Consider the following 24,236-nt stretch of genomic DNA (forward strand, 5'->3'; position numbering starts at 1 on the left):
CCCACCCCCGGCCCCGGCCCCGGCCCCGCGCACGCGCCCCCCTCCCGCTCCGCGCGCTCCTCCACTTGGTGCTGCGGCACATTCGTCAAACAACTCACAAAATCTCATCATTTTGATTGACATTAACATTCCACACGACCGTGATAATATTATTCTAAATATCCGGCGCAAAATGTTGTGTGCATTCTATTCTTAATTAAACTCGAAAAACCTTTGGAATGTATGCAATGTGCAGGCTACTTTAGTGTAATATTATCATCAAACGTTGTGGGTTTTAAAATCTAAATTGGCGCTTCTTCCAACTAACGTTTTTACATAGTTTAAACCCATCTGCTCCGTTCGCTTTATTTTGGATCGAGTAATGATGCCATTATTTTAGCCAGGTGTGCGCATTTGATCATCATTTGTGTTTCATTTTTAGATGGAAACGCCTCGTCTATTGACTAATCTTGTTTGTTTTTCTATAGATATTATTTACGACTGTGTTAGAAGTAGTGATGTATTAGTCTGCGTTGAATTTGCTTCTTTTAACAAAGTAGCGTATGAACATACGTAGTGTATGCCCGCTACATGCATGGATACACTATATTTTATGGCTTTTTGTTAGAAAATAGATAGTTCTTTCTCATATAGCTATATAGTTATCTATGTTAACATAGATTAATTTATACTTTTATTTATACACGCACGTGTGCAGTATTATTAAAATAATGGATTTAGTTTTAAGATTTTGCTTATTAATCAAATTATTAAATAATGGTGCATTAATATTGTTAAGTATATACGTATACATATATATGCATGGTTTTATTAAATATGTCTATTTTTATATATTGTTATATATTAATAGAAATATAAGATTTAGATATTTATAGTTTTATTTAATACCTAAAACAAATTTTTGTACACTTAATTGGACTTGATGTAAAATGTAATACCTAGTGGATGCCAAAGTATAAATATAGGTACATATATTTATTCCAGTTATCGAATATTGTTAAATTTTATTGTGTTTGTAAATTGGCAACATTGGAGTGGTTTTTACGATATTTTTGATGCTTTTAAAATTAATTAATAAAAAAAATGTACAAAGTAGATAATGTTAAAACATCGCAACGTTGAATATAAAGGACATTGTTAAGATGAAATTTGGTAAATTTCAAAGAAATATGACCAGAAGTTCTTTACATTTGGATTTATTTTATTTAACATAGTAAAGTAGACTAGAATCTTACATTTAAAATCTGAACATTTAGGATTTCAGCAATAAAAAAACACATATAAGCACTATTTTTTTATTGAAATAGTATCTTATATCCTTTTAGATTGATTCTACATCTGGTATAGACTTTGATCAATATTATAACATTAGGATAAATTGAAGGACCATGAAATAGTGTAGATTTATGGCGGTTATAACTTCACACTACCGGTACAAGCTAACCAATAAATGTGCCCGGGGACTTGCGTGACTGTAATTAATCAATATATCAATGAAATTGCTCCCGACGTATGTAACCATTTTGTTGACAACCGCCTATTAACCTTAACTAGCTTTCTCGATAGTTTTTTCTTACAATGTTTCCAGAAATTTCCTTAAACAACGTTAGCGTTCAGCCATGATTGTTCTCTAGTATTATTAGAGTTTTAAATTATTTTTCATATTTCACATCTCCTATGATGTCCACGTCATTTGTCCAATGCAAGTGCAAATTGGATTACGAAAATTTGCATGGGCAAAATTTATTCTTGGAAGCAAAATTAATTTGCCCATGCAAATTGTTTTGCGCTACCAACATGCGTGTAACTAAATACATTTCTGATTGACATGTCTCGTTAACACAATTTATCAAATATAACGATTTGTATGAAGGTGTATATTTTGTTTTTAAATTCTGAATACTTATATTAAAAACGAGAGCCTGGTGTGCAATCTATAAGCGTGCAGTCGCCATATAAATTTATATTTTTAATGCAACAATCATAATTACGTTTACCAAATCACATTAAGTTTGCAGATACTAAAATAATTACTTAGTATAGTCTTCTTAATATGTTTTAATTAATCTTTTAGTTTGTTAGTCACAGTATTTTATTTTATAGACATAAGAAGTTGTATTTGTCTTGCTTTTCGCAAAGGGCAAACATTTTTGAAGATCACCTTAAATATTTTACTTATTGCCACAAATTTAGTATGATGATACAGAACAGCGTCGGTTGGATCCACTGGACTGAATATTTGCTTGAATTGGCAATAGAATTATTGAGTCCTTTACAAGGCCAATGTCTTTCATCGAAACTCATAGTCGTATTCGGAGAGTGTAATCTGTTCAGTATTATTGTAAGTTTTGTTTCTCGTGATATCATTTTATATGCTTTAAATTTGTCAGCTTTTAGTATACTTTGGGTGTGTTTTGTGTTCGTTTCGTTTAATTTACCAAAGATTATTTCAGTGTGTAACTACGGCAGTGGAATTTGTTTGAATGTTGGGATTACGATGCTTGGATATCGTGTTTAGAGTAATTTGTTTATGAAATGGAAATCATGTTAAATGTATGTATTTATTTGGTCGAAGGTGAATATTGTTATGTATAAAATTTCGAATTGTAGATACATTTTCTTGAAGGTTTTACAAAACGTTATGTGTTTCGTTTACATCAAACTATGATTGTAATTTTCTTCGCCACTATACAAGTGATCTTATCCTTTCTATGGAAAATAACTTTTAGAAAAACATGTTTTTCTTACGCTCTTATAGAATCCACTTAATGTTGATGCGGTTGTACTTAAAATTTTTATATTTTTCGAGATAAGCAACTATAGTTTTCTGTTCCTTTAGAGAATTAATTATCTTTTATATTGGTATACTAATTTAAAATAACACGTAAGATATCTAGTCAACTAACTTTTGTAATCGATCATTCTAGTGAACGTTATATCAAACCAAAACCAAATTAATTCAACCATAAATAAGTGGATACAACAATTATGAAAATGTATTATTTACTGAAATATAGTGTTTGTTAGTTTGTTTACTTTTAACGAATTATTTTATAGGTGTCATATTCAATATTTATAATTATTAAGAAATAAAATGTTCAACTAATACTAAAGTTTATTGTACTGTAAATACGCACATACTCACCAATATATCTTAGATTTTGAATAATATTAAAATATTACCGCCTTACGTGTGATCAAGGTGGGTAAAATAGCAAGAATACAAAAAACAGTTATATTTACAAAGTATAGCAATTAAATGTATTCGGTCAATAATTTCCAGAATGCGACGACGAATCGTCATTGTGCATAGATGCATTGGTGAGATCCCCATCGCTTCCGATACATTCAAGCAATCACCACGGCTCTCCGAGTCTCTGGGCTATAGTAATGCGGCTGCAGAACGAAGTGAAGACGCTAAAATTAGACGTGAAACATTTACAAATACAACTAAACGAAGAAAAACAAGACAGGAACCTCGCTATCGCCACTATACACACGAAGAATTTATTTAAAGACGCAAAAGAAAGCAAATGTTAAGTTGTTACTTTGTACCTTATTACGTTAATACATCACAAATTATTCGTATTGTTTTTTTTTTATAATTCCTTGGATGAACTGACATTGAAGGAATGGCTGCCAAAACCTGGTTCATTCTTCGCCAGTTGGACAATAGCGCATGCCAGGCATGAATTGTATGGACTCACTGGCATATTTGTATTATGCCAGTTGAATGCCAGTCCAGTTATTGAGCGCTACTGTTTAGACAGAATAATAAAGTTACTGACGAAGAAAACATTCTTTGTCTTTATGTATCTTAAAATTGTTTGCCGTATACTAATTAGTTAACGTAAAGAATTCTCTTCTACTAATAGGCTACAAGGGGACGAAGCTAGTTATAAATATCCGGATAGGAATTGACGTCAATGACAAAATAATATTGCTTTATTACATATTTTAATATGAATACCGGGCTTCAACAAAGCTTGGCCAGGCACACGGTTGAGTGCAGCTGCTTTGTGGCCTACCCTCGAATTGCTCGGCCATGTTAAGTAAACCCAAAATAGCTGCTCTTATACTTTTCATATTAAAATAGCTTTTGCAGCACATAACTCGTGGTCAACGTTTTATAAACCAACCAGCTTTCGCCCGCGACTCCGTCCGCGCGGAATTTAAAAAAAAACAATAATGAGTAGCCTATATGTTCTTCCAGACTATCCTACATCAATGCCAAACTTCATCGAAATCCGTTTAGCCGTTTAGGCTACACCCTTAACAAACATCCATTCATCCATCCATCCATCTAAACTTTCGCATTTATAATATTAATAAGATATAATGTTCTTCCATTGCCACAATTTCCCCTTCTTTATTTTGAAACAATCGTAATGCGTTGAAAGTGTTCATCAATATGACGTTATAAAAATATATGAATAGTGGATATGTATTACAAAATATCGGTCATTTTGGTCAATGAAAGGTAATCTGATGAGCACCGGAAACTGTCACTATGGCATGATAAATTATGGGCCGCGTGTTTTCTTTGTCTACTTAATCTACAACAGTAGAATTTAGCAAAATCGAAGTAATACACATTGAGATAAATAATATTTATCAGTTATCCTAAAAACAGAACGTTATAAGCAGTTTATAGTTCGATAGGAACAAGTCTAAAAATTCAACTAGAAAGCATTTTCAAATTCCAACATCGAGATGGAAGAGACACCTATTTCCGTAAATTGCGCTGTGACACGACAATACTGTAAGAGACATTTTTTCAGTGCAGGTGACGCGGATTAAATGGCTCTTGAGTGCTCAAAAATCACCGTAGGCAAACTGCTATTGTCGTTACTTCATGACATAATTTTGTTTCTTTATTTAATTACTTATAAAATAAAATAAAAATAAAAAAGCCTTTTATTTCCAGCAACTTAGTGATTCTAACTACTTTACTACTTAATTAGACATTTAAAATGTTTTTTTGAACTAATAGGTTTCTTTTATTTATTTAACTAATTACTAACGAATCGTAATATAAATATTTCTACATTTTATAATTGTCTAGGATTTAAGATGTGTCAATTTTAAGGTAGTTAATTGCTAATTAATAAAGATTAGTTATAAAACTGAATTGCATGTTAATGTTCTTCGTAGTTTGTGCACAAGACTCGCAGGATTAAATTATGATATGTTACCTCATATAACGCATATTCATGAGTATCATGAATTCCTACTACGTGACCTACTTCCACAAACATATTGTATAATGATTAATGTTCGGTAGGTCTCAAACTTTATCTATGCCAGAATCTATTTTTTATAATAATATAGAAGAACGAGCTGAGCGGCTTTTGGAAATTTAGTGGTTCATTTAGTACTTACTTAACTATACTTAACTACTTGCTTTGCAATATACACTAAAAAAAATTTACTAATTCAATTGAAAATACCATAGAATAAGAGCACTGCAAAAGTAATTATTATTTGTATACTGTTCAAAGTTAAATTTAGTAGAAAAATCTTTGTAAGTTTATTGAGCTACTTAAAACTTTACCAGTGCAACTCGAATTTTTCATCCGAGCAATGTTTGTGGAACAAAAGGTTTTATTCATTTTCAAACAATGAACCTTTCGGAAAACAAAACTTGTCAGAGTTTTTCTTGGTTTGTAGACTCGGTATGATTTCAAGAATACAATTCACGGTCACGGCGTAACATTTTAAAATAAAATCTTATCTATTAAGCTATCGCCCGCGACTCCGTCCGCGTGGAATTAAAAAAAAAGAGAGCAGCCTGTGTGTTCTTCCAGAATATCGTCTACATCTATACCAAATTTCATCGTAATCCGTTTACGCTACAAACTCTAAGAAACTTCTATCCATTGAAACTGTCGCATTTACAATATCAGTATGATGGCATATAATATTTAACCATGAAAATGCGAGGGCCAACTTCTTTATCCAATTTTAAACACCCGTTGGGTCTCAAATTGGTTTTATACTGTTGCATTAAAAGTATAGCGGCTAGTATTGGCTAGTTCGGTTCAGTGGATGTGCATTCATTCGACTGGTCCGCAATCAACGTAGCCTTAGTAAAGGGCAGCCGCATTTGCTACATAAAAATATGCATACACTTTTCAACCCCGCAGCATTCTCCTGGGAGACAGCAATGTTATCCCAACGTCCTATGCGAATATATTTTACTTTTTAAAACATTATCAACTAGATTTGCATGTACAGTTTGTTGGCAGACATCTAAATTACGTATAAAATTTTATTTAACATTCTAATGAGAATTTTATAATGCATTTAACAAACCTTCCATGTTGTTAATTCCATTAAAAAGTTCGTTCATAATTCAGAAAAGCATTGACCGTTGATGAAGTTTGTTTATAAATTGGTATTGTTGCGTGCTCCGCTCACTTTTTTAAATAAGTTGTGATATATTGTTATAAAGTTTACTCGATAGAAATTAAACATTAATATAACGTATTTATTTAATTAAATAACACATTTATTTGAACAAAGTCAGATGTTGTTATGTTATGTTATTTTATGTCGTTAAAAAATTTATTTGTAAAGAAAGTGAAATTAAATTTAAATACTACATAACACTTTTGCTGACTTTCTATCTTAGTTCATACATTTGCGTTTTTAATTTCTGCATGTCGGAAAGTTAAGTAATTAGGCATGTGCAACATCATTCTTTACTTTATATTTTGGTCTAATGGTTTAGTCTAGTTTTTTAATACGCTATGGGACAAGGAAAAATATAAGATTCACTAATTTATTTGCGTTACAACGTTTTATGAATTTAAATTACAAGAAATATATTCATATTTCACACTTTTAATTTCGTCGAATTAATCACAATGTGCAAATTGATGCTCGGCGTTTTTTATTAGAATGGTTTTTATTAATTTTTTATATTTCCATTTATTCCCGGAAACGTTGAGCGTTTACGTTATTAGCAGGCACTTATCTCGCAAAGAAAGTTTGAGGAAAAGGAACGTTTTACCAGCTTCCGAATGTCGACCTTCGTCTCGTGTCAACAAACCAAGTTTGTAGTCGTACGACCACTTCCCTTATCGTTCCTTTTGTACACATCGTATAAAGTTTTCTTCAAATATTTTCTCGTACCGTAATGTTATTGACAGTAAGTTAGCCAGAGACGTGAGGGCCTTTAATTTAATTTAATTTATCAATACAATTTACTTTACACGAAGCCTACATGCTTGTTACTATACAAATGTTTATTTACTTATTGCTGTGCAATTCTCGAACATTTATGTGAAAATGGGGATTAAAAAATCCAATCCAATGTATAATGTTTTAAGTAATTTTTAAACGAGATTACATAAACCATTACAAACAATTATCTATGGTATTTTAGTAGGTACTAACTGTCAGTCTACATGCAAAATGTATCTCAAGTTGAAAGTGGTTTTCGTAAAACGTAAAACAGAAAAAACACATAAATGAAATAATCATTTTAATTATCAACAAAACAATTTTTTTCTTGTTATAACCAGACGAATATATGAAATTTACATGTAAACATTACAAACAACATAAACGTATAGGCACCAGTTAGTGTACATTATTACTATTGAGATTAGCTTGGTACTTCGCCTGGAAGCGCCTGCGGTCGCGCCAGCAGTGCACCTGGTTACGGATGCGTGAAACATCAGTGGCGTAGGTTCTGCAGCAGCCGCCCACGTACCGCACGCCAAGGTCCAACCACTCCTGGATGAACACCTCCACAGCTTCGCACTTGTCGCGGTCAATCCATCTGAAAAAATACAATAACTTAACAGGTTTCATGTATATTTAAAAACAGTAAACGCAGCGGCTTTGATTTGAAGTGTTGATTAATACGTTTTAGAAGCAGCGTAAGAGAAAATAGTCGAGTGGATTCGCCTTCGAACCCGGTAATTAACGGGTGATAAAATATTAACATAGATGTATAAAAAGGCATTTTATTGGAAGATGGGTCATTTCGTAATTCATAGTCGTTTGCATCGCCACGCTAAACAACAGACTATAATTGAAAATGATAAGGTTTGATACAGGATGAATAAAGGAAAGTATAAAATAATGTGCACTTCCAACACACTTCGTAAGTGGAACAACATGTAGCTTTATTGCGTCGTCGATCAAACGCTTTGTCGCAAAATTCACAAGACATTCCCTGTTATTGCTAAGAAGACGCCCCTCTACGCGTTGTGTTTCATTTTCTTTTTAACCGACTTTCCAAAAGAAAGAGATCATTATCAAGTCTGTATTTTACTAAGAAGTCTATAATATGAGCATACCATAATTATTAATTGAAATATGAAAAGGGATATGTTAAAAATACTCGTTTTCATGCAATGGTGTAACGAGCTCACGGCACATGTTAGACGCCTCTAAAATACATTTATCATGTTTCAAATGGATAAAATTTATACTAAGTCGGACTGGTTATAATGAGCCCACATGTGAAATATAATAAATGTTTACACTCCGCATAGAACTTCTATTTTAAGTTGGGATTATAATAAAATGTAATGCTTATTTTTTGTATAAGCCACCGGACGATAGTGAACTTCGCCAACTCACAATCTAGTTGGCAACATTACACACTACATTCATTACAATTGCTTACAAATTTACTTAGGCATTTTTCTCAATTGGCTCTATTTTACAGAGGTGTATGAATTATAAAGCATTCAGAGCCGAAATCCAAGCCCATTAGTCTATTAGAGTTATTATTCCTTTGATATTGTTTGTAATGGAATAGGGATTGGATATGCGCATACATAAACATGTCAGGTGAGTAATTGAAACTTACCCTATTTGCGGATTGTATTTCTCGCCCGAGTTGGGATAAACGATCAATGGAATGGGGTCGTGCGGCCGGTCGTCGTTGATTCCCTTCAGCAGCGTGGACACGTAGGAGGGGGCGCAGCAGTTCACCCCCACCGCAACTAATTGATCCGGATTCGCTTCCCAGCATTTTTTTGCCACTTTCTGGAAGCTCTCGCCATGTGCTATACTTTGGTTATCCTGCAAGCATTAATTAATGTTTACCGATAACTGAAGGAAAAATGATGAAAAAACTTGTAACCAAAATAGTTTAATTAATAAAAATAAATATAGATTTTATATAAAAGGCAAAGAAAATGTCTTCATTAACACATAATCGTCTAATTACATATATAATTATGTACTTAGTACATAGATACTAAAGTAATGTAACATACCTACTAAAAAGGCGTTGGAAACAATGTATGTTTTAACGTCGAGTAAGTATGTAATAAGCGAACACAAAAGGAAGTATGAATTTCCGCTCTCTAGAACTACATCTTAGAACTCAGCAAGTCTGTTACCAAAATTGTTCTGCTCTCAATAACGATGTCTCGTCTTACAACAGTAAGTTCTCGATACTATTACATATTCTGCACACGACTTACATTGCTGTATTGCCTAATTTACTGTAATCATTGAACAATAAATATCACAACAAAGTAATGATTTTATCACACATAAATTTCACGTAAAGAAGAATAAAAGTACGACCATTATTTTCTCAATTAGTGTTATTTATTAAGTTATTGTGCTGACTATATTAAATGAGTACTTACGCGTGGAATTAAAAAAATAAATAACATCTGCATTATATTCCAAGCTAATCTATCACATACCAATTAACATCCAGATTCGTTCAACCATTTTGTAATTACGCGGTCACAAACCTCTAAACTTTCGCATATAAAATATTAATAAGATTGCATTGTACTTACTTTACAACTGAATGCGAGCCAAGCTTTAACATTGGGGAACTCTCTCAACAGGTCGCATAACATTTCGGCCTCCTCTTGGCAGGGTATTGTTTCTAAGGCGAGCAGGTCCACACCCGCTTCTACTAGAGCTTGAATTCTAGGCCGATGCCATTCCCGCATTGTCTGTTGAAACGAAATACATGTTAACAGTCTTAGAACAATGAGTAGCTTGTGTTTCAAGGAAGGAAGACATTCTCATTCAGCATATCGACTTGAATTTAATATAAATATTATTTCCTATTATTATTTCCTAATATTATTTATACTTTGATGATTGAACTTAATAATGTATTTGTATAAGATGGAACTTGGAAAGGATAGCAGCTTTGATTGCAAGCGCAGTGCAAGAATGTGTTTTTATATATTGGCTATGGTATTTTTATTGTAACTATTTTTAGCATGATGTTATCATTTATAAGTAGCCTAACTTTCGCCCGCGACTCCGTCCGCGTGGAATTAAAAAAACCAAAGTGACCAAAGCCTATGTGTTATTCCAGAATATCCTCTACATGTATACCAAATTTAATCGAAATCCGTTCAGCCATTTAGGTTACAAACTCTAACAAACATCTATCCATCCGTCTAATCTTTCACATTTATAATATTAAAGTATGATGTCATTAAAAAGTAAATTTTTAATCTCGCGACGGTGTGAGTAAGTTATGGTAGTGTAAAAGCACTACATCAATGATGCATCATTTGTTATTATTCGTCGCAAAAAGGCGACGCAGCACGCGGAGTGCAATGTTTTAAATATCCGATGGATCATGAATTATTCGTTATTAAAAATTTCACGTCTGGAGCTCTTGCAGCTCGCATTTTAATTACTTTAAAGGCAACAACAATTTATTTATTATACCGTAATCGAATTTTAAATTTTTCGCAGAGTATTTCGAACACAGTTGTGTTATTATCGTTTCGTGTTTCTGATTTTCATTTGTTCTAGGTGCCATTAATTAACTGTCGACTCCAGACGAGTTCGCACAGACAAAAACAAAAAGCAAATAGAAAATGCCGGCGCGTTTTTTATTTTCATATCGCCCGATGTAAATTTTAATTTGCGAGCAGCTTTACGACCCTCTTTACGATTTAGCTTGCGCTTTTAACCTTTACTATATTGTCTATGTTCGTATTCCTGGATATCGGGGTTCAGTATAAATAATCTCACGTGCCACGCGTGCCCTTTGAAAATGTTGCGGCTAGTAATAATAATTCCAGTTGCCGTTTATAGTCGCCGATACGATGTTATAAGCGAGAAGTTACTACGGAGATAAAACATTGGCATTTCGCCCAGACGTTCCTTCGTACTTTAAAGACGTTTACAAACAAGATAACGGAATAACTACAGATACGGTTAACAACAATACTCTGCTATCGTTTCTACGACAAACTTTTAGCCCATGATGCTTTCTGAAACAGATAAATGAAATACGCGACTACTTTAAATTCAGTAAGTTACACAAATCAGCTTTTATTTGTAGTTTAAAGTTACAATTGTTTTGTTAATAATTGAATTCGACATTAAAATTAAAGCAATTAAACGATAATTCCATTTTTAATACCAACTTAATAATATATTATTTAATGTGAAAATTATAAACAGTATCTAAATAGAAATAAACATAGATGATGATGGGCTCCGTTTTTTTATTAAAACATTAGATCTTATCTACGAAATTGTCTTTAGCATTTGCTAGGGAACTCTGTGCGATTTCAACGGCGAAATGCAAAGTAATAAAAAGTGTCATTCAGAATTTACACCTTCGAGTTGAGCGATCGTTTAATTTGAATCGATCCTTTGAGGTTAATTTCGCACAACTATATGACGTAGAATACTAAGATAATTAGTGGAACTATTAACTAATAGTCTACTTAAACTTTGCTAATATTTAAAGATTAGTTTATGTATAACGAATGATTACAAAAATTCTCTCATTATTAGTATATTACATTACTCTTGCGTAACATGGCTATGTCCACCCGTAGAGATCCAAATTTAAGTATTAGTGATCTAATAAAAAGTACACAAAAATGTATATATTTATTTAAAGTCAAAGATCAATGGCAAACATGATCTTGATCTACAAACTTGAATTAGGAAGTATAAAATTAAACAACAAAATCTTACTTGAACGGTTGTGGTGTCAGCATAGCTGCCGTCATATTCGGATCCGTCGTGAAGATGAGCACCGTAAGGGCCCACTGAGCCCACAACAAGAGGCACATGATCTGAAAACACCAAGTAACATCGCTTAACACCGCATAATCATTTATTACCCCGACAACCTGTTCGCACCCTTTCCTACAAATACTTTAAACCTTTAATGTAATTAATGCGTGCTTGCACCCGTCCTTCCCGAATACCCAAAAAGCTTTGTTTTACTAAAATACTTTGAATTTTACACATGTAAATAACAAAATATTTAAAATATTGTTTTAATACAAAATAATATCTGGATATCGGTCGCTAATGACCGAAACTGACTCTCTCATTTGCTCGTACTAATGAGTATTCTGTTTATTGAAAAATCATTTTATGTTTTAGCTACACCGACATTGATTGGTTCAATTTATTTAGCATGATTTATAACATGGTTGATTAAACATACATTTGTTAAACGTTATGAATTTCATTTACATATTCGCAAATTACTTATATCTTATAGTAATTTGATTCCTGTCGTGTATATTTCTGAACAGATAAAAAATAAAATGTATAACAGACAAGAACTCATTTCCGCTAACGATAGGCCGCTTCTGATATCAACATCAATCGCCGATAAGGTAATAAGATAAATAAAAATTCTTACTTCATCATTTTTCGATAATGCACTGCTAGCAACTAGGAATGAATATCATATTTTTTAAGTTCGAAGATATCTAGTGAATTCTCTCAAGACTTTGATGTAAATATTGTCACATTAATCGGCTCTATCTCAAACTTTTCCGTACGCAGATTAAAAATGTTATTAATAAGTTTTAACATTTTAAATTAAAAACTTACAAAATATAGTGATGCAAAAAATGTATGAGCATGCTTACCATCTTGTATACAGCCTCTATATTCTTCTAAATAAAGATTCAACGCGCGTTTGGCAAGCTCCACCGCGCGCACTATGAGCTCGTAGCCCTGCTCCGGGGAGACACCCAGGTGCTCCACGAACCCGTCCACTGACGCTTGATACGTGTTTGTTATTATTAAATGAGCCCCCGCTAGAAAAAAACATTTCCAATTAACAATCATAACTCAAAACATTTACTATTATGTCTAATCTTCTAGAGCCTAGAACTTTAACAATTCAAAATGCTGCAATATTTCTTGTAGCATTTTGATTAATTTAAATAGAATAGAGTCATGTCAATATTTATGTTTAAAACTGGTTAACAATTGTTTCCTTAAAGATGACATAAAGTTCGAAAGACCTAAGAGTTGGAAATTAGTTGAAAGATTTCGGCCTCGTGCCTTTGTTATAAACTAGTATTGCTTGAGCTACTTAAATTTCTACTGTCGAACTAACTCCATAAATATTGAACTTGCCTTCTACTATTATTAAGCGGGAACAGCATGCGGCGCGGGCGGAGTGACGTAAACAATTAATGTTATTAAAACTTGCTAATGCACTACAGTTCCCAAACTTCAATACGACTGCTCAACAGAACGAACCTTCGTTGACATTTATTTATTAATCGCTTTATGAACGAGGAACTGTATTAAATAACATGAACAATATACGGATACATGTTTTTACAGGGGTTACAAATGTATCTATTCTAATTAATGAAGTTTATTTTTTACTTATTTTCAGTTAAAATATCACATAACGCTCAAATGCAATAGCAGGACTATTGATAAAATACGATATAAATTAAAGTTCTTGTATATAATTTTCTTTACAATACTCGACTAACAGAATGGATCTTATAAAATGCTTGAGTGGATCGAGTGGGTGTTAAGTTTTATTCCATGTTAATAAAAACGAGAGAATCGATGGTAAATTTTTGTTACTTAATTATAGAAGTTCTAAAATAACTTCAGCTGTGTAAATCATTTTTATATGTACTAAGTACAAATAAAAATTAATTACATAGTTAAGAAATAGGAACCTATTTGTCGAAATTTGAAGCTGATATAAGATCGTTTTACATTTTTTTTCTATAAACAAGAAAACTACAGGTGTATTTTATTAAAACATTTTAAAAAGTTAGATTCATAAGATAGTAAACCTATGTACCCATGGGTAACATTGGAACGAAATGGTTGTTTTAGAGGTTAAGACTGAAACGGGCGGGATATTGACTCCCTCACTTTGGGACACTTACTGTAAGGCCGAATGTCATTTACTTTATGTAGATAAGGTATGAGTAGGTACACACTTTAAATGGCTATTCATAATAATGATACAATAGCAATTGCATAGTTTTGGAAGTTAAAATCGGTTTAGCTATTTGTTTTGAGTAGAAATCGGTACACAGAGATAACTCTCTGCATTAATGTGCTACCATTACTTAAAGCTCAGTTTAATTATTATTATTATTTACTCCACACACGCTGTTGCTCTATGTATATTTTAAATGAGTTACATATTTGATTAAGACTGCCAACGTATGCCATCCCGCCGCCTGTGTTAAAATAAAAGAAAAATCTTGAAACGTGCTGGTATAGTGAAAATGTTCTCACAATATGCGAGCCATTTTTTTATGTTTATTCATATCATTTCCCGTGAAGAAGGCGGCAAAGCAAGTCAGTAGGCTTTTTCCCTCCAGGGAGTTATTTGCTTGCAGACACTTTTCAGTTTTCCTTATGAAAAGAAACGGTCCGTTTTGTGGCGAAGAAAAGTTCTTTCAGAGGACGATGACACGAGACGAGGTCGCACTCACGCCGTCAGATGCTCCGGAATGACAGGCCAAAAGCGACCTAACGTGTAATTCGTCAAAGCACGCGGATACCCGCGCGCGCAAGTCTAGCTAGCGCGCTATAGAGCAGGCAACGCTCTCCTTAGTCGCATCGCCACGTATTCAGATGTGGTCGCAGCGTACATGTATCTCGGTGCTCATTCGAATTGCGCCTTTGAAATGAAAGACAAAGCGATTCGATGCTCGCATCAGATGTTTTACACACATGTTAGGTATATAATTAAAGTCGGCTCGTTTATCTTCATTCATTACAGACACGTGCTACGATCTAGTATTAAGTCTACCCTTGTAACTAAATTGAATAACAGCACGGCTCGAAGCAAATTATTTCATTTCAACTTTAGTTTTCATTTAGTATTCGCTGGCGGCAGGATATAGACGAGATCTTATTTCAAAGTTTGCATCGGCACAGAAATGTTCAATAAACGTTTAGCCTGGAAATTGTAACATCCGCCGCTGCTCCCAATATTGTCTTAATTTTCAAGAGATTCATGCCAAAAATTTTGATTATTAGTTTTGCTTTGAAAGATTTATTCACAAGTTTTATTAAAAATAAATCCTTACAAATGCAATCAATGCTTTAGGTACTAAGTTTAATTACCAAAATTAATGGCCTTATGGAAACATTTTATTATAGTGTAAATTATATTGAACAACATTTAGAAATCTGTTTAAATTTCTGTGTTCTTTTAATAAGATCGTATTTACTTTATTCGTTACATTTGTACAAGAGGGTGTGAACGAGCCGCCGACAAATTTGATAACAACTTTGTACCATAAGCTCAAAATTTCTCTCTCTTTGTATTTCATTGATATTAAATTACACCCGACGAGTACAAATTAGGATTTCATTTTAGACATTTTGGCATATTGAAATATTTTGATTGTGTATCTCGTTTAACAAGTAAAACTTTATTACGAGTATGTCCTAAATGTTAAGATTTTTGCATTCCATCTAATTTATAACTATGAGTACCGAGATTTTTGCGTTTGACATTCCGAATGTCTATGACTTTTGCCATTAAAAACTGCAACGGCTCTCCGCGAGAACCACGCGATGTTCTTTCGTTGCTGTTGCGAACAAAATATAAGCCCTTATCAACAATATACAACGTCGATATATGTACCTCTGAGGAAGTCGAGATGTGTGTTAACGACTTCATTGGGATGCGTGTGCAAGAACCGCGCACTCCACAGCGGGTCGCCGTCGATGACGTGGCCAACGTGGCACGACAGCTGCGTAGAGAATCCCCCATCCAGCACCACGATCTGCGGCGGCTCCACGCCTTCCTCTGTGCTCGGTCTCATTGCTATGTATTTTCTGAAAATTAAAGATATATTCAATGTTAACACTCTGCTTTGTAATTTAACCTCTAACCTTACCAAATTCTGTTTTAGGTACAAAAAGTCACGAATTAATTGATTTGCATTGTAAAATTATAATAAAAGATAAAAAAACTATAATTATTAGTAATCAGTTGTACCTATATACAAAGCTGTAACACGTATGCAAGTGACAAGAGTCCGGAGCTACTTGCTGTAGATTCTGTTTTATCAATTGAATGTGTATTACGCAATAAATATGTAATATTGAATAATTGATTCTCTTTATTGTGTTTAAGTTTATATAAAAGTCAAGTCTCAACTGCCGAAATACACATAGAAAAACGTAATAATATGTATGTGTTTTTCCAATGAAAATGAGAAGATGAATATGTTTTACTTGTTACGGCTACAAGCTCCAAAGATTTTAGTATTCATAAGTTAATCCGCAGAGATTATATCATTCTAATAATACCTTTAAAGTCGAGTTTCGAATAGTGCCGTGTGTACCCGATGTCGAATTGATCGATTCGATGAACGATTGAATTCTGATTGACAGAGACACAATAAGCCAATAAGGTTGATTGGGGGAAATTGCATCAAAGTTTAATCTGTTCGTTGCTGTCGAACTAGTGTTTGGCCTTTGTCAAGCTCTGTCTAAATGCTGGACGACGATAATATTTCATCAGAATGTGACAACAACATTAATAGTGAAATTTCTAATTATTTCCAAGTTAGATGAGAGACTTTAAAAGCATTGACATAGTCCATAGACTGATAGGCGAGCGAAGTTGCCATGTATTTTGAACTGTTCCTTTACAACCTCCCATACACTAAAAGCTTTTGCCAAATACTACATGTGGTAATGATGGTGGTGTAATTCACTTATTATCGTTATGAAATTCATATATGCTATTAATACTTAAAAAAATATGAGGCAACTCTTTGATGTGACCCGTTGTTTATGAACGGAAAAATTTCTGATACCTCAGCTGTTTATCATTCTATGCAGCATATTGGGATGATAAGCAAAGAAGGTACGATGTATTCCATATAATTTAGACGATAAGATAGTCTGTTACAAGCTAATATGGACTTTTTGACCTTTTAAGTATTAATAATAGTTGCGTTGAAAGGTTATGTTGTCTTTTGCCACCGCAGTTAACATTGTAGATATCTCCTGCAGTTTATAACTATTTATATTATCCTTATTACCACGAATGAATAACGTTATTAACTTATATATTAAATTATTTTACTTTTGTATGACGTTGTTCTGCTGGTCAGGTCTGAATTAGTTTAATTTTATTTATCGAAACAAAAACATTACGGTTTTACAGGTCACTTTTTCTTGAAAACCAATAAATATAAAGTGTAATATAAAAGAAACTTTGTACTTTTACAAAAATGGGACTGATACATGTATTTACTTAATATTAACTGAAAAGATGAGACAAAAATGTAAATAATATATAAAAAATTGCACGCAAAGTATGTATATGCAAAGCTTTTCGCGCAAGGAATAATGTGACGTCACTGATCGCTCTTCAAGCGGCTGTGGGCTTTTTGCCTGCTTATTAACAATACATATTTAAAAGATTCTATGTAAGTCGTTGAAAAGAATTTTCTCTCTATAGAAATGAGGCAACTACATTAAGTATTCTTTTGACTTAATGCTTCGCTACCGTAGCACCGCTATATGATTTATCTGTTCGTAAACGTAGAACAGTTTTCGTTACTGAAAGGCCTGTACAAAAACATAACAAACGTTTAATTCCCTTAAAATAGTTGAGGTAACAAGCCACCGAAGACAACAGAAACGCTTTATAGAAAGTTACTTACTTGTAAATCTATTAACAATCAGTCAGGTTTGCTCGATAGACGGGTCGATATAGGATCAAAGGTATGTGCAAAATAGTCTTGTACACAAAGAAAAAATACACCGATATAAAGGCAGCAGGTATACAAAAAGCATGAGACTGCAAATTGACGTTTCGTGTACAGCTATAGGCTACAACGAGACCAAATGGATATGACAGTTGAAGTTTACATTAATACTGGTTTTTTGTTAAAATAATTCGCATGTTGTTACGATACGATGAACATTTAATGTGACCAATGAACCGCATTCATTAATTACCGCGTACGGTTACTTACATTTAATTGTTGCTGGAAATTTAATTACTGGCGCATTGTTTTAACTCAATCACGGCGTCGCTGAAACTCTGCGTATTAAACTAAAAGTTGAGCTTTTACACTCATTGTTTCCTGGTACATTTTACCGGCCGGCTTGTTTGTGAGCTGCGTCAAATAATGCGGTCACAGTTTTTACCTTTTTTAAATAATTTGTTGCAACGGCCAAAAACAATGCATTCGATTTTACGCTTATCGAAAAACATCGAAGGATTTATATAAAGTTAAATTTCGTACAACCGAATTGGAGCTGTTTAATAAACGTTATAAATAAACTAGCTTTCGCCCGCGACTCCGTCCTTGTGGAATTAAAGAAAAAAAAATTATACAGCCTATGTGTTCTTCCAGACTATCCTGTACATCTGTGCTAAATGTTCATCGAGATTAGTTCAGTAGTTTAGGCTACAAACTCTAACAAACATCCATCCATCTAAACTTTCGCATTTATAATATTAGCAAGAAGTAAGATTTAAATATAAATAAACCATTCGTTTCTGTTAGAGCACTTTGATTGCGTATTTAATCTAATACCGGCCTCCCCTTGTCTATGGTGAAGAAGTCTGAGTTAATTAATGCAGCCATGTTTATATTACAAAAGTCAGCGAACTTTGTTTTGTACAGAGAGTGGGACTCGATTAGATTACGCGGTACCGTTTACATATTGTTAAATCCGAATTTGGACTGTAAAATAATCAAACCTAAAACATTTGGCCGGGTCTATAACTTTTAAAGTAACCGTCATGTCATACTAGACCGATTGTTTGTCGTTTTTTTCATACTAGCGTAAACTCATAAGTCTGCAGAAAGTAGGAGGTTGGTCTTTACGTATTAAAAATCATAAGACTATTTTATACGCACATGTAAAGTCTAATTATGTTAAATACAAGTTACCGATGAACTTTAATCGCTTCGTTATTTATTTTGTTTTATACACAATAAATACTGATTACATATTTATATTGAGCTTGTCATTATTATGTCCGCTGACCTGCTGATAACGAAAGGGTAACGTTACAGTAAATAACAGATTTACGTGCGAATTTTGTTAAACAGACCATTGGCCAGTCAGTTCATCGCCTGTACCAACTCTCGCGTTCATCAATGTTAAATTAATACTTTGAAATACGTTTATTAATGAATAAAAACAGTTTTATTGCTTATTTAAAATCAGCTTAATAAATTAAATATCATTTAATTTGACATCGTTATACTAATTAAAAGCACGAAGATAAATAAAAATGAATTTTGCGTACCAGTAGTTATAGAAAGTACTAACTAAGTAGATACTTTCTCAGCCATACAAATAAACGCTGTATTAAGTTAAATATTAGTACAAACTTTACTTATACTAAATTTATTTCTAAGTTTAACTTCATACCGCATTTATTTGTAAGGCTTTCTGAGATTATTTTAAAACAAATCTTTCTGTTTTATAAAGTAGAAACGTGCATGAATGATGTCCAAAACACTTAACGATTCAAAATACGTAGCAAAAGCAACTTTAATTAAATGAAATATTGTAATGTAGATTTCCTTTCACAGTGTAATGCGATCATTGGGTTTCGGAAATGGAATGGTCCAGTTGGCGATACATTGGCACGGCCACGTTTATTTTCGCACGAAACATTTTCAATTTACCAAACAATAAAATAAATACTTTAATTTTCGATATTTTTATAATGTAGAGATTTTTTAATCCATGTTTAATTTAGTAGTGTTTCAATCTAAATATTATTCAAATTTACTTATAACTGGGGAACCGGTAAAAAAGATTTTCCGACCAATTTTAGATTCTTTACCAAAAGAAAAGTTCTTTACCACTTATCCTTACTTACGTCTTCTAGTTCTAAGATAAGTATGAAGCTAATCTCGTCATAATATTCTGTTAGACTATGTTTCGTTCATTGTTATATTTTTAATTAGAATCTAAACTTCTTAATTAATACATTGTGGATGGCATCATTTCTGGGTTGCATTCAGAATATCAATCTAGGTTTAAACATACGAGGGTCAGCACATTTTGATCCGACCTCACTATCATAAATGCATTCAGAATTTTATCTACCGAGCAATAACAATGTTTAACAGCTCAAAGTTCATACTACGTTGTACTTTCGGTGCTCTTAATCTTAATTAACTACGATATGATTAATACTAGCTGTTTCCCGCAACTCCGTGCGCGTGGAATAAAAAAAAAAAACAAAAGTAAGTAGCCTATGTGTTCTGCCAGACTATGTGTACATCTATGACAAATTTCATCATGATCTGTTCAGCATTTTTGGACTACAAACTCAACAAACATACATCCAACCATCTAATATAATATTAGTTAGATTTTAAAGATAAAACAGATAAATATTTTCCAGACAAGTACTGAATAATGCGACGAAGGAAAGAGTATGAATAATCCGCTATTCAAATAAGAGGACCGCACAAGTTATTTAGGATGTTTTCCGTGTATCCATGAAGTTAAATTGATTATTTAATGGACGTGATAATGTTGCCCTTTTATCATGTCTAGCCGAAAATAATACATTTTTATCTTATCGTTGGACTACATGAGTATTCACTATATTATGTTGTTTTGTTGCTATGTACATTTTTCTCAAGGATAAACGACGAAGATAAAATGCGTAATACTCAAACATTTAAAAAAAATCTTATGGAAATGACAAAAAAAGTAAGGCATAATAATTAAACATAAATCATTGCGCGAAAAAAGTTAGTCTTTCTTTAAAAACGCGTGAGTCCCTTTCGTTGGTGAAGAAATATCGTTTTAGGCGCCTACAATATTTTAAGAGCCTCCGTTCCCACCTGAGCTCGATGACTGTTCAAATAAATTATGATGGACGCTTGAACTCTGACATATATAAAAATTATGGAAGGCTTTATAATCTCTGCTATCTGAAAGTACTCTGTGATTTTTGTCAACAATTGTAACATGTGTTGCTAATAATAAAAAAAAACGGAACATTTTACGAAGCAATTTATTTCTTAAGAAGATATGTTTTTCTTTAGGTCTAATCTAAGAAGATTTCTATCTCAAAACTTTATCGTTGTTATCTTCAAAATGTATAATCAAGATTTTTTTAACTATAAAAAGTAAGTTATTGTCTATCAAAATAGAAAATGATAAAATTATCCTACTTTCATTAAGATGGATGCAAACAGAAGATTTTAGAATGAAAATATTAGAGTGCCGGCGTGCTCTACAAATATTGTCTAATACCGTGTTATAAGTAACGGATAAGCTATAGACGGTCTTCGATGCCACGTTGACATATCTTACCGATTTGAATATGTCCACTGAGCAACATACTTCCACAAATATTTACCTTCACGGAGAAACTATCGTTCGTTCAATACATTCATAATAACCAATTCGTACCCCGCAAGGAGTATGGACAAGGTAATAATTTCACATTTCTAACTTAAAAAGTGGTACCTCAAAGCTTGATAATAATAAATTTACCAAATTGCTTCAGTTTGAAAGAAAAAAAACAGAATAAACCCTTTTACATCAGATAAACTAACGTACCAAAGTACGGAACTCAAGTACAATTGTTTCGTACCTCGAGACTAATATTAAGAGAATCCCTGAATTGGGAAATACATTTTTACTGCCTCTGCGCCCACTATAAACATAAAACCTTCAACCCTTTAGTTTAAGGGACCGGTTAAGAGAAGACGTTAAACAAATCTGTTTTAGTCTTATCGCTAACCCGAACTTATCTTTACTGTAAAAAATACGCGTAGTTAGAAACGCGCGGAATATACCAGTACATGTGAATTTTAAAATGTATTAAACACTCTAAATTTCGATTCGAATGCCATAGTACCTGACCCTAGCTGTTAAATCATAACAAATTCAATTTTGTTTTTTATCATAGCCTAAAATAGAAAACATAGTTTAACTTAAATGTAACGATTAATTTTTAAAAAATGATCGGAGTAAGCTTAATCCTATTTTAAATCCAGTACCGTTCGTTGTATACCGTTACGGTGAAATTCGATTGCAGTGTATTATTTGAACACATTACTGTCCCTGTTTTGTCAAAGATAATACAAAAGATGGAGATAGGTCGAACCACACGTATTAAACATGTGGTGCGACAGTCGAAACGTACAGTAAATGAGGCCAAAATAAACAGCAGAATGTATTTCCGACATATGAACCGGTGCTGTTTATGGCAATACAGGTAATTCGATGAGTCAGCCTGTGGTCGAAGCGGGTCCCAGTTGAGAGCGACACGGTCGGTGGCGCCCCCTATCAGTGCTCCGCTGCGACTGTGTTCAAGATGACTTCTGATGCATTCCAAATTCGATCGTACGTGCTTGGAAGCTTGCTACGGTAAACTGGTTTCGAACAATTTGAGAAATTTGAACAGTATTGAGGTCCCTACAGACCTTAGCTTTGTATATGATTACATTATTTATTTACACGCTTGTTCTTTTAGATGAAAAATGTTTATTCAATTTTGTCTAAGTTTTGTATTATTGATAAAAAATGTTAAAAACTGCTACATGCGTCAATAGATTCGTTGATTTGGTTAAGTTTTTAATCATGCGTGATCGGATCATCTGACAACTGTCAGCTTAAACTAAATATAAAGTTGGTTTACACGCGTGAAGTTATACTAAGAAGGTGTAGGATATAAAAAAGGAAGTGTGTAGCGAGTGAACAGGTGTTACGTTTATTGTAGGGAATTAGAGGCGGTGTAACGACGACGTGTGAAGCAGTTTAATATACCAACAACTTCAATAACGTTGTAAATGTTTGCGTGGAGCCAGAAACAACAGCGACGCGATAAACAGGTTAATGGTTAATAACAATCCGAAGCGAGCTCTCTCAATTTATATTCCGAATCTTTTGCGGCAAAAAAACAAAACGCTTTCATTTATTTATTTAGGTATTAGGTATAAATAAATTAAACATTAATGGGCCAAATATTTTTATAAAGCTGATTTAATATTAGGATTTTTACTGGCTCTCTGAGGGACCCGGCTTTAATATTAATAAACAAAGATTTTGTTTTGTCAACTCGAGGGAAGCTTGGGACAAGTTTACAAATGAAGCTTTTCCCACATTTTTTTTACATCACGTAAATTATAGACATTAAAAAACAATGGTCACAAATAATTTCAATTAATAATTTAAAATCTATGAAATTCACGTCATAATATCAAAGATTGAGCTATATTTAGATGTGTTTGTAACTTTTCTAAACTAAACTAATAGTTAACCTACTACCTAATTTATTTATTTCGTACTCTTTCTTATTTTGTATTCCCAATGCCACTTTGGCCTCGATCCTAATCATAAAAAAAGGTTACTCGTAGTATTATGGTATACTTTTTAATAGCGAAATTGATAAATACCGTCTCCAAAAGAAATAATTTAATTGTGAGTAAAAAATTAGGTTATTACATATTGTCCCCACAAGCGACAACATTGACAATTTTAACCACTTAGCAACAGAATAAGAACCGCTAATGTTTAACTACGCGATAGTAACCCAGCGACGATTTCTATTATCCAATCTGACCTTAAACGTTGACCATGAATTTTAATATACCAATTGACAAGTTTAACATACACCTCGAGAATATAAATACAAACATGCACAGGTATTTCATATTTAATTGTCGAAATCAAACGAAATTAAAAAAAATAATAAAAAAAACTTACAAAAAAAAATGTTTTAAATCAACAACACGTATTAGTTGAAATCACACAGCTGAGTAACGTATGTGTTATATTTATAGTAGCATCGTGTGTTGAAGTATAAACAAGCACTGAACACGAGCACAACACGTCGTGTCCGCCGCAGCGTCTCAACAACACTACGTTCAAAAGCCGTTATCTCGAAAAAATATAAACTTATTTGCATTTCTACTACTGTTATCATTAACTCATATTAACGACAGCACAACGAAGTATAATTATCGCATTGGATAGGCAATTTAATTTATTATATGTACAAA

The 24,236-nt window shown here is 33.0% G+C and overlaps 2 protein-coding genes across 6 annotated transcripts in view; one reads left to right on the plus strand and one right to left on the minus strand.

Moving 5' to 3' along the window:
• The window catches only part of LOC106099718 (rho guanine nucleotide exchange factor 7), an 11,008-nt gene extending 7,421 nt beyond the window's left edge, over positions 1-3,587 (plus strand). For all 3 annotated transcript variants that reach the window (XM_013278341.1, XM_013278342.1, XM_013278343.1), the window contains exon 10: positions 3,284-3,587. In XM_013278341.1, coding sequence (XP_013133795.1) covers positions 3,284-3,540 — 257 coding nt within the window. In that variant the 3' untranslated portion in view covers positions 3,541-3,587. The remainder of the gene's footprint in view (positions 1-3,283) is intronic.
• Positions 3,588-7,472: 3,885 nt separating this feature from the next.
• LOC106099883 (homocysteine S-methyltransferase 2-like) lies at positions 7,473-24,102 on the minus strand. Of its 3 annotated transcripts, XM_013278565.1 has the most exons (8): positions 23,941-24,102; positions 23,006-23,007; positions 15,863-16,056; positions 12,864-13,034; positions 11,950-12,050; positions 9,783-9,944; positions 8,831-9,045; positions 7,473-7,789 (listed from the first exon to the last, which is right to left on the minus strand). In XM_013278565.1, exons 3-8 carry the CDS (start codon positions 16,041-16,043, stop codon positions 7,588-7,590), a joined length of 1,032 nt encoding a protein of 343 aa, XP_013134019.1. In that variant the 5' UTR covers positions 16,044-16,056; positions 23,006-23,007; positions 23,941-24,102; the 3' UTR covers positions 7,473-7,587. The 3 variants fall into 3 exon arrangements, with proteins under 3 accessions (XP_013134019.1, XP_013134018.1, XP_013134020.1); XM_013278564.1 differs by lacking the exon at positions 23,006-23,007; XM_013278566.1 differs by lacking the exons at positions 23,006-23,007; positions 23,941-24,102 and adding an exon at positions 16,220-16,239.
• Between the last annotated feature and the right edge of the window lie 134 nt (positions 24,103-24,236).

This window comes from Papilio polytes, unplaced genomic scaffold (assembly GCF_000836215.1).
Source record: "Papilio polytes unplaced genomic scaffold, Ppol_1.0 DF824102.1, whole genome shotgun sequence".
Classification (NCBI taxonomy): Eukaryota; Metazoa; Arthropoda; class Insecta; order Lepidoptera; family Papilionidae; genus Papilio; species Papilio polytes.

Excerpts from the sequence above, each read along its gene's own strand:
- LOC106099883 (XM_013278564.1), bottom strand. The coding sequence starts at position 16,043 with ATGAGACCGAGCACAGAGGAAGGCGTGGAGCCGCCGCAGATCGTGGTG. Across the intron at positions 12,051-12,863 it reads TAGAGGCTGTATACAAGATG|ATCATGTGCCTCTTGTTGTG; the intron begins GTAAGCATGCTC and ends TGGTGTTTTCAG. Across the intron at positions 7,790-8,830 it reads AAATACAATCCGCAAATAGG|ATGGATTGACCGCGACAAGT; the intron begins GTAAGTTTCAAT and ends GTATTTTTTCAG.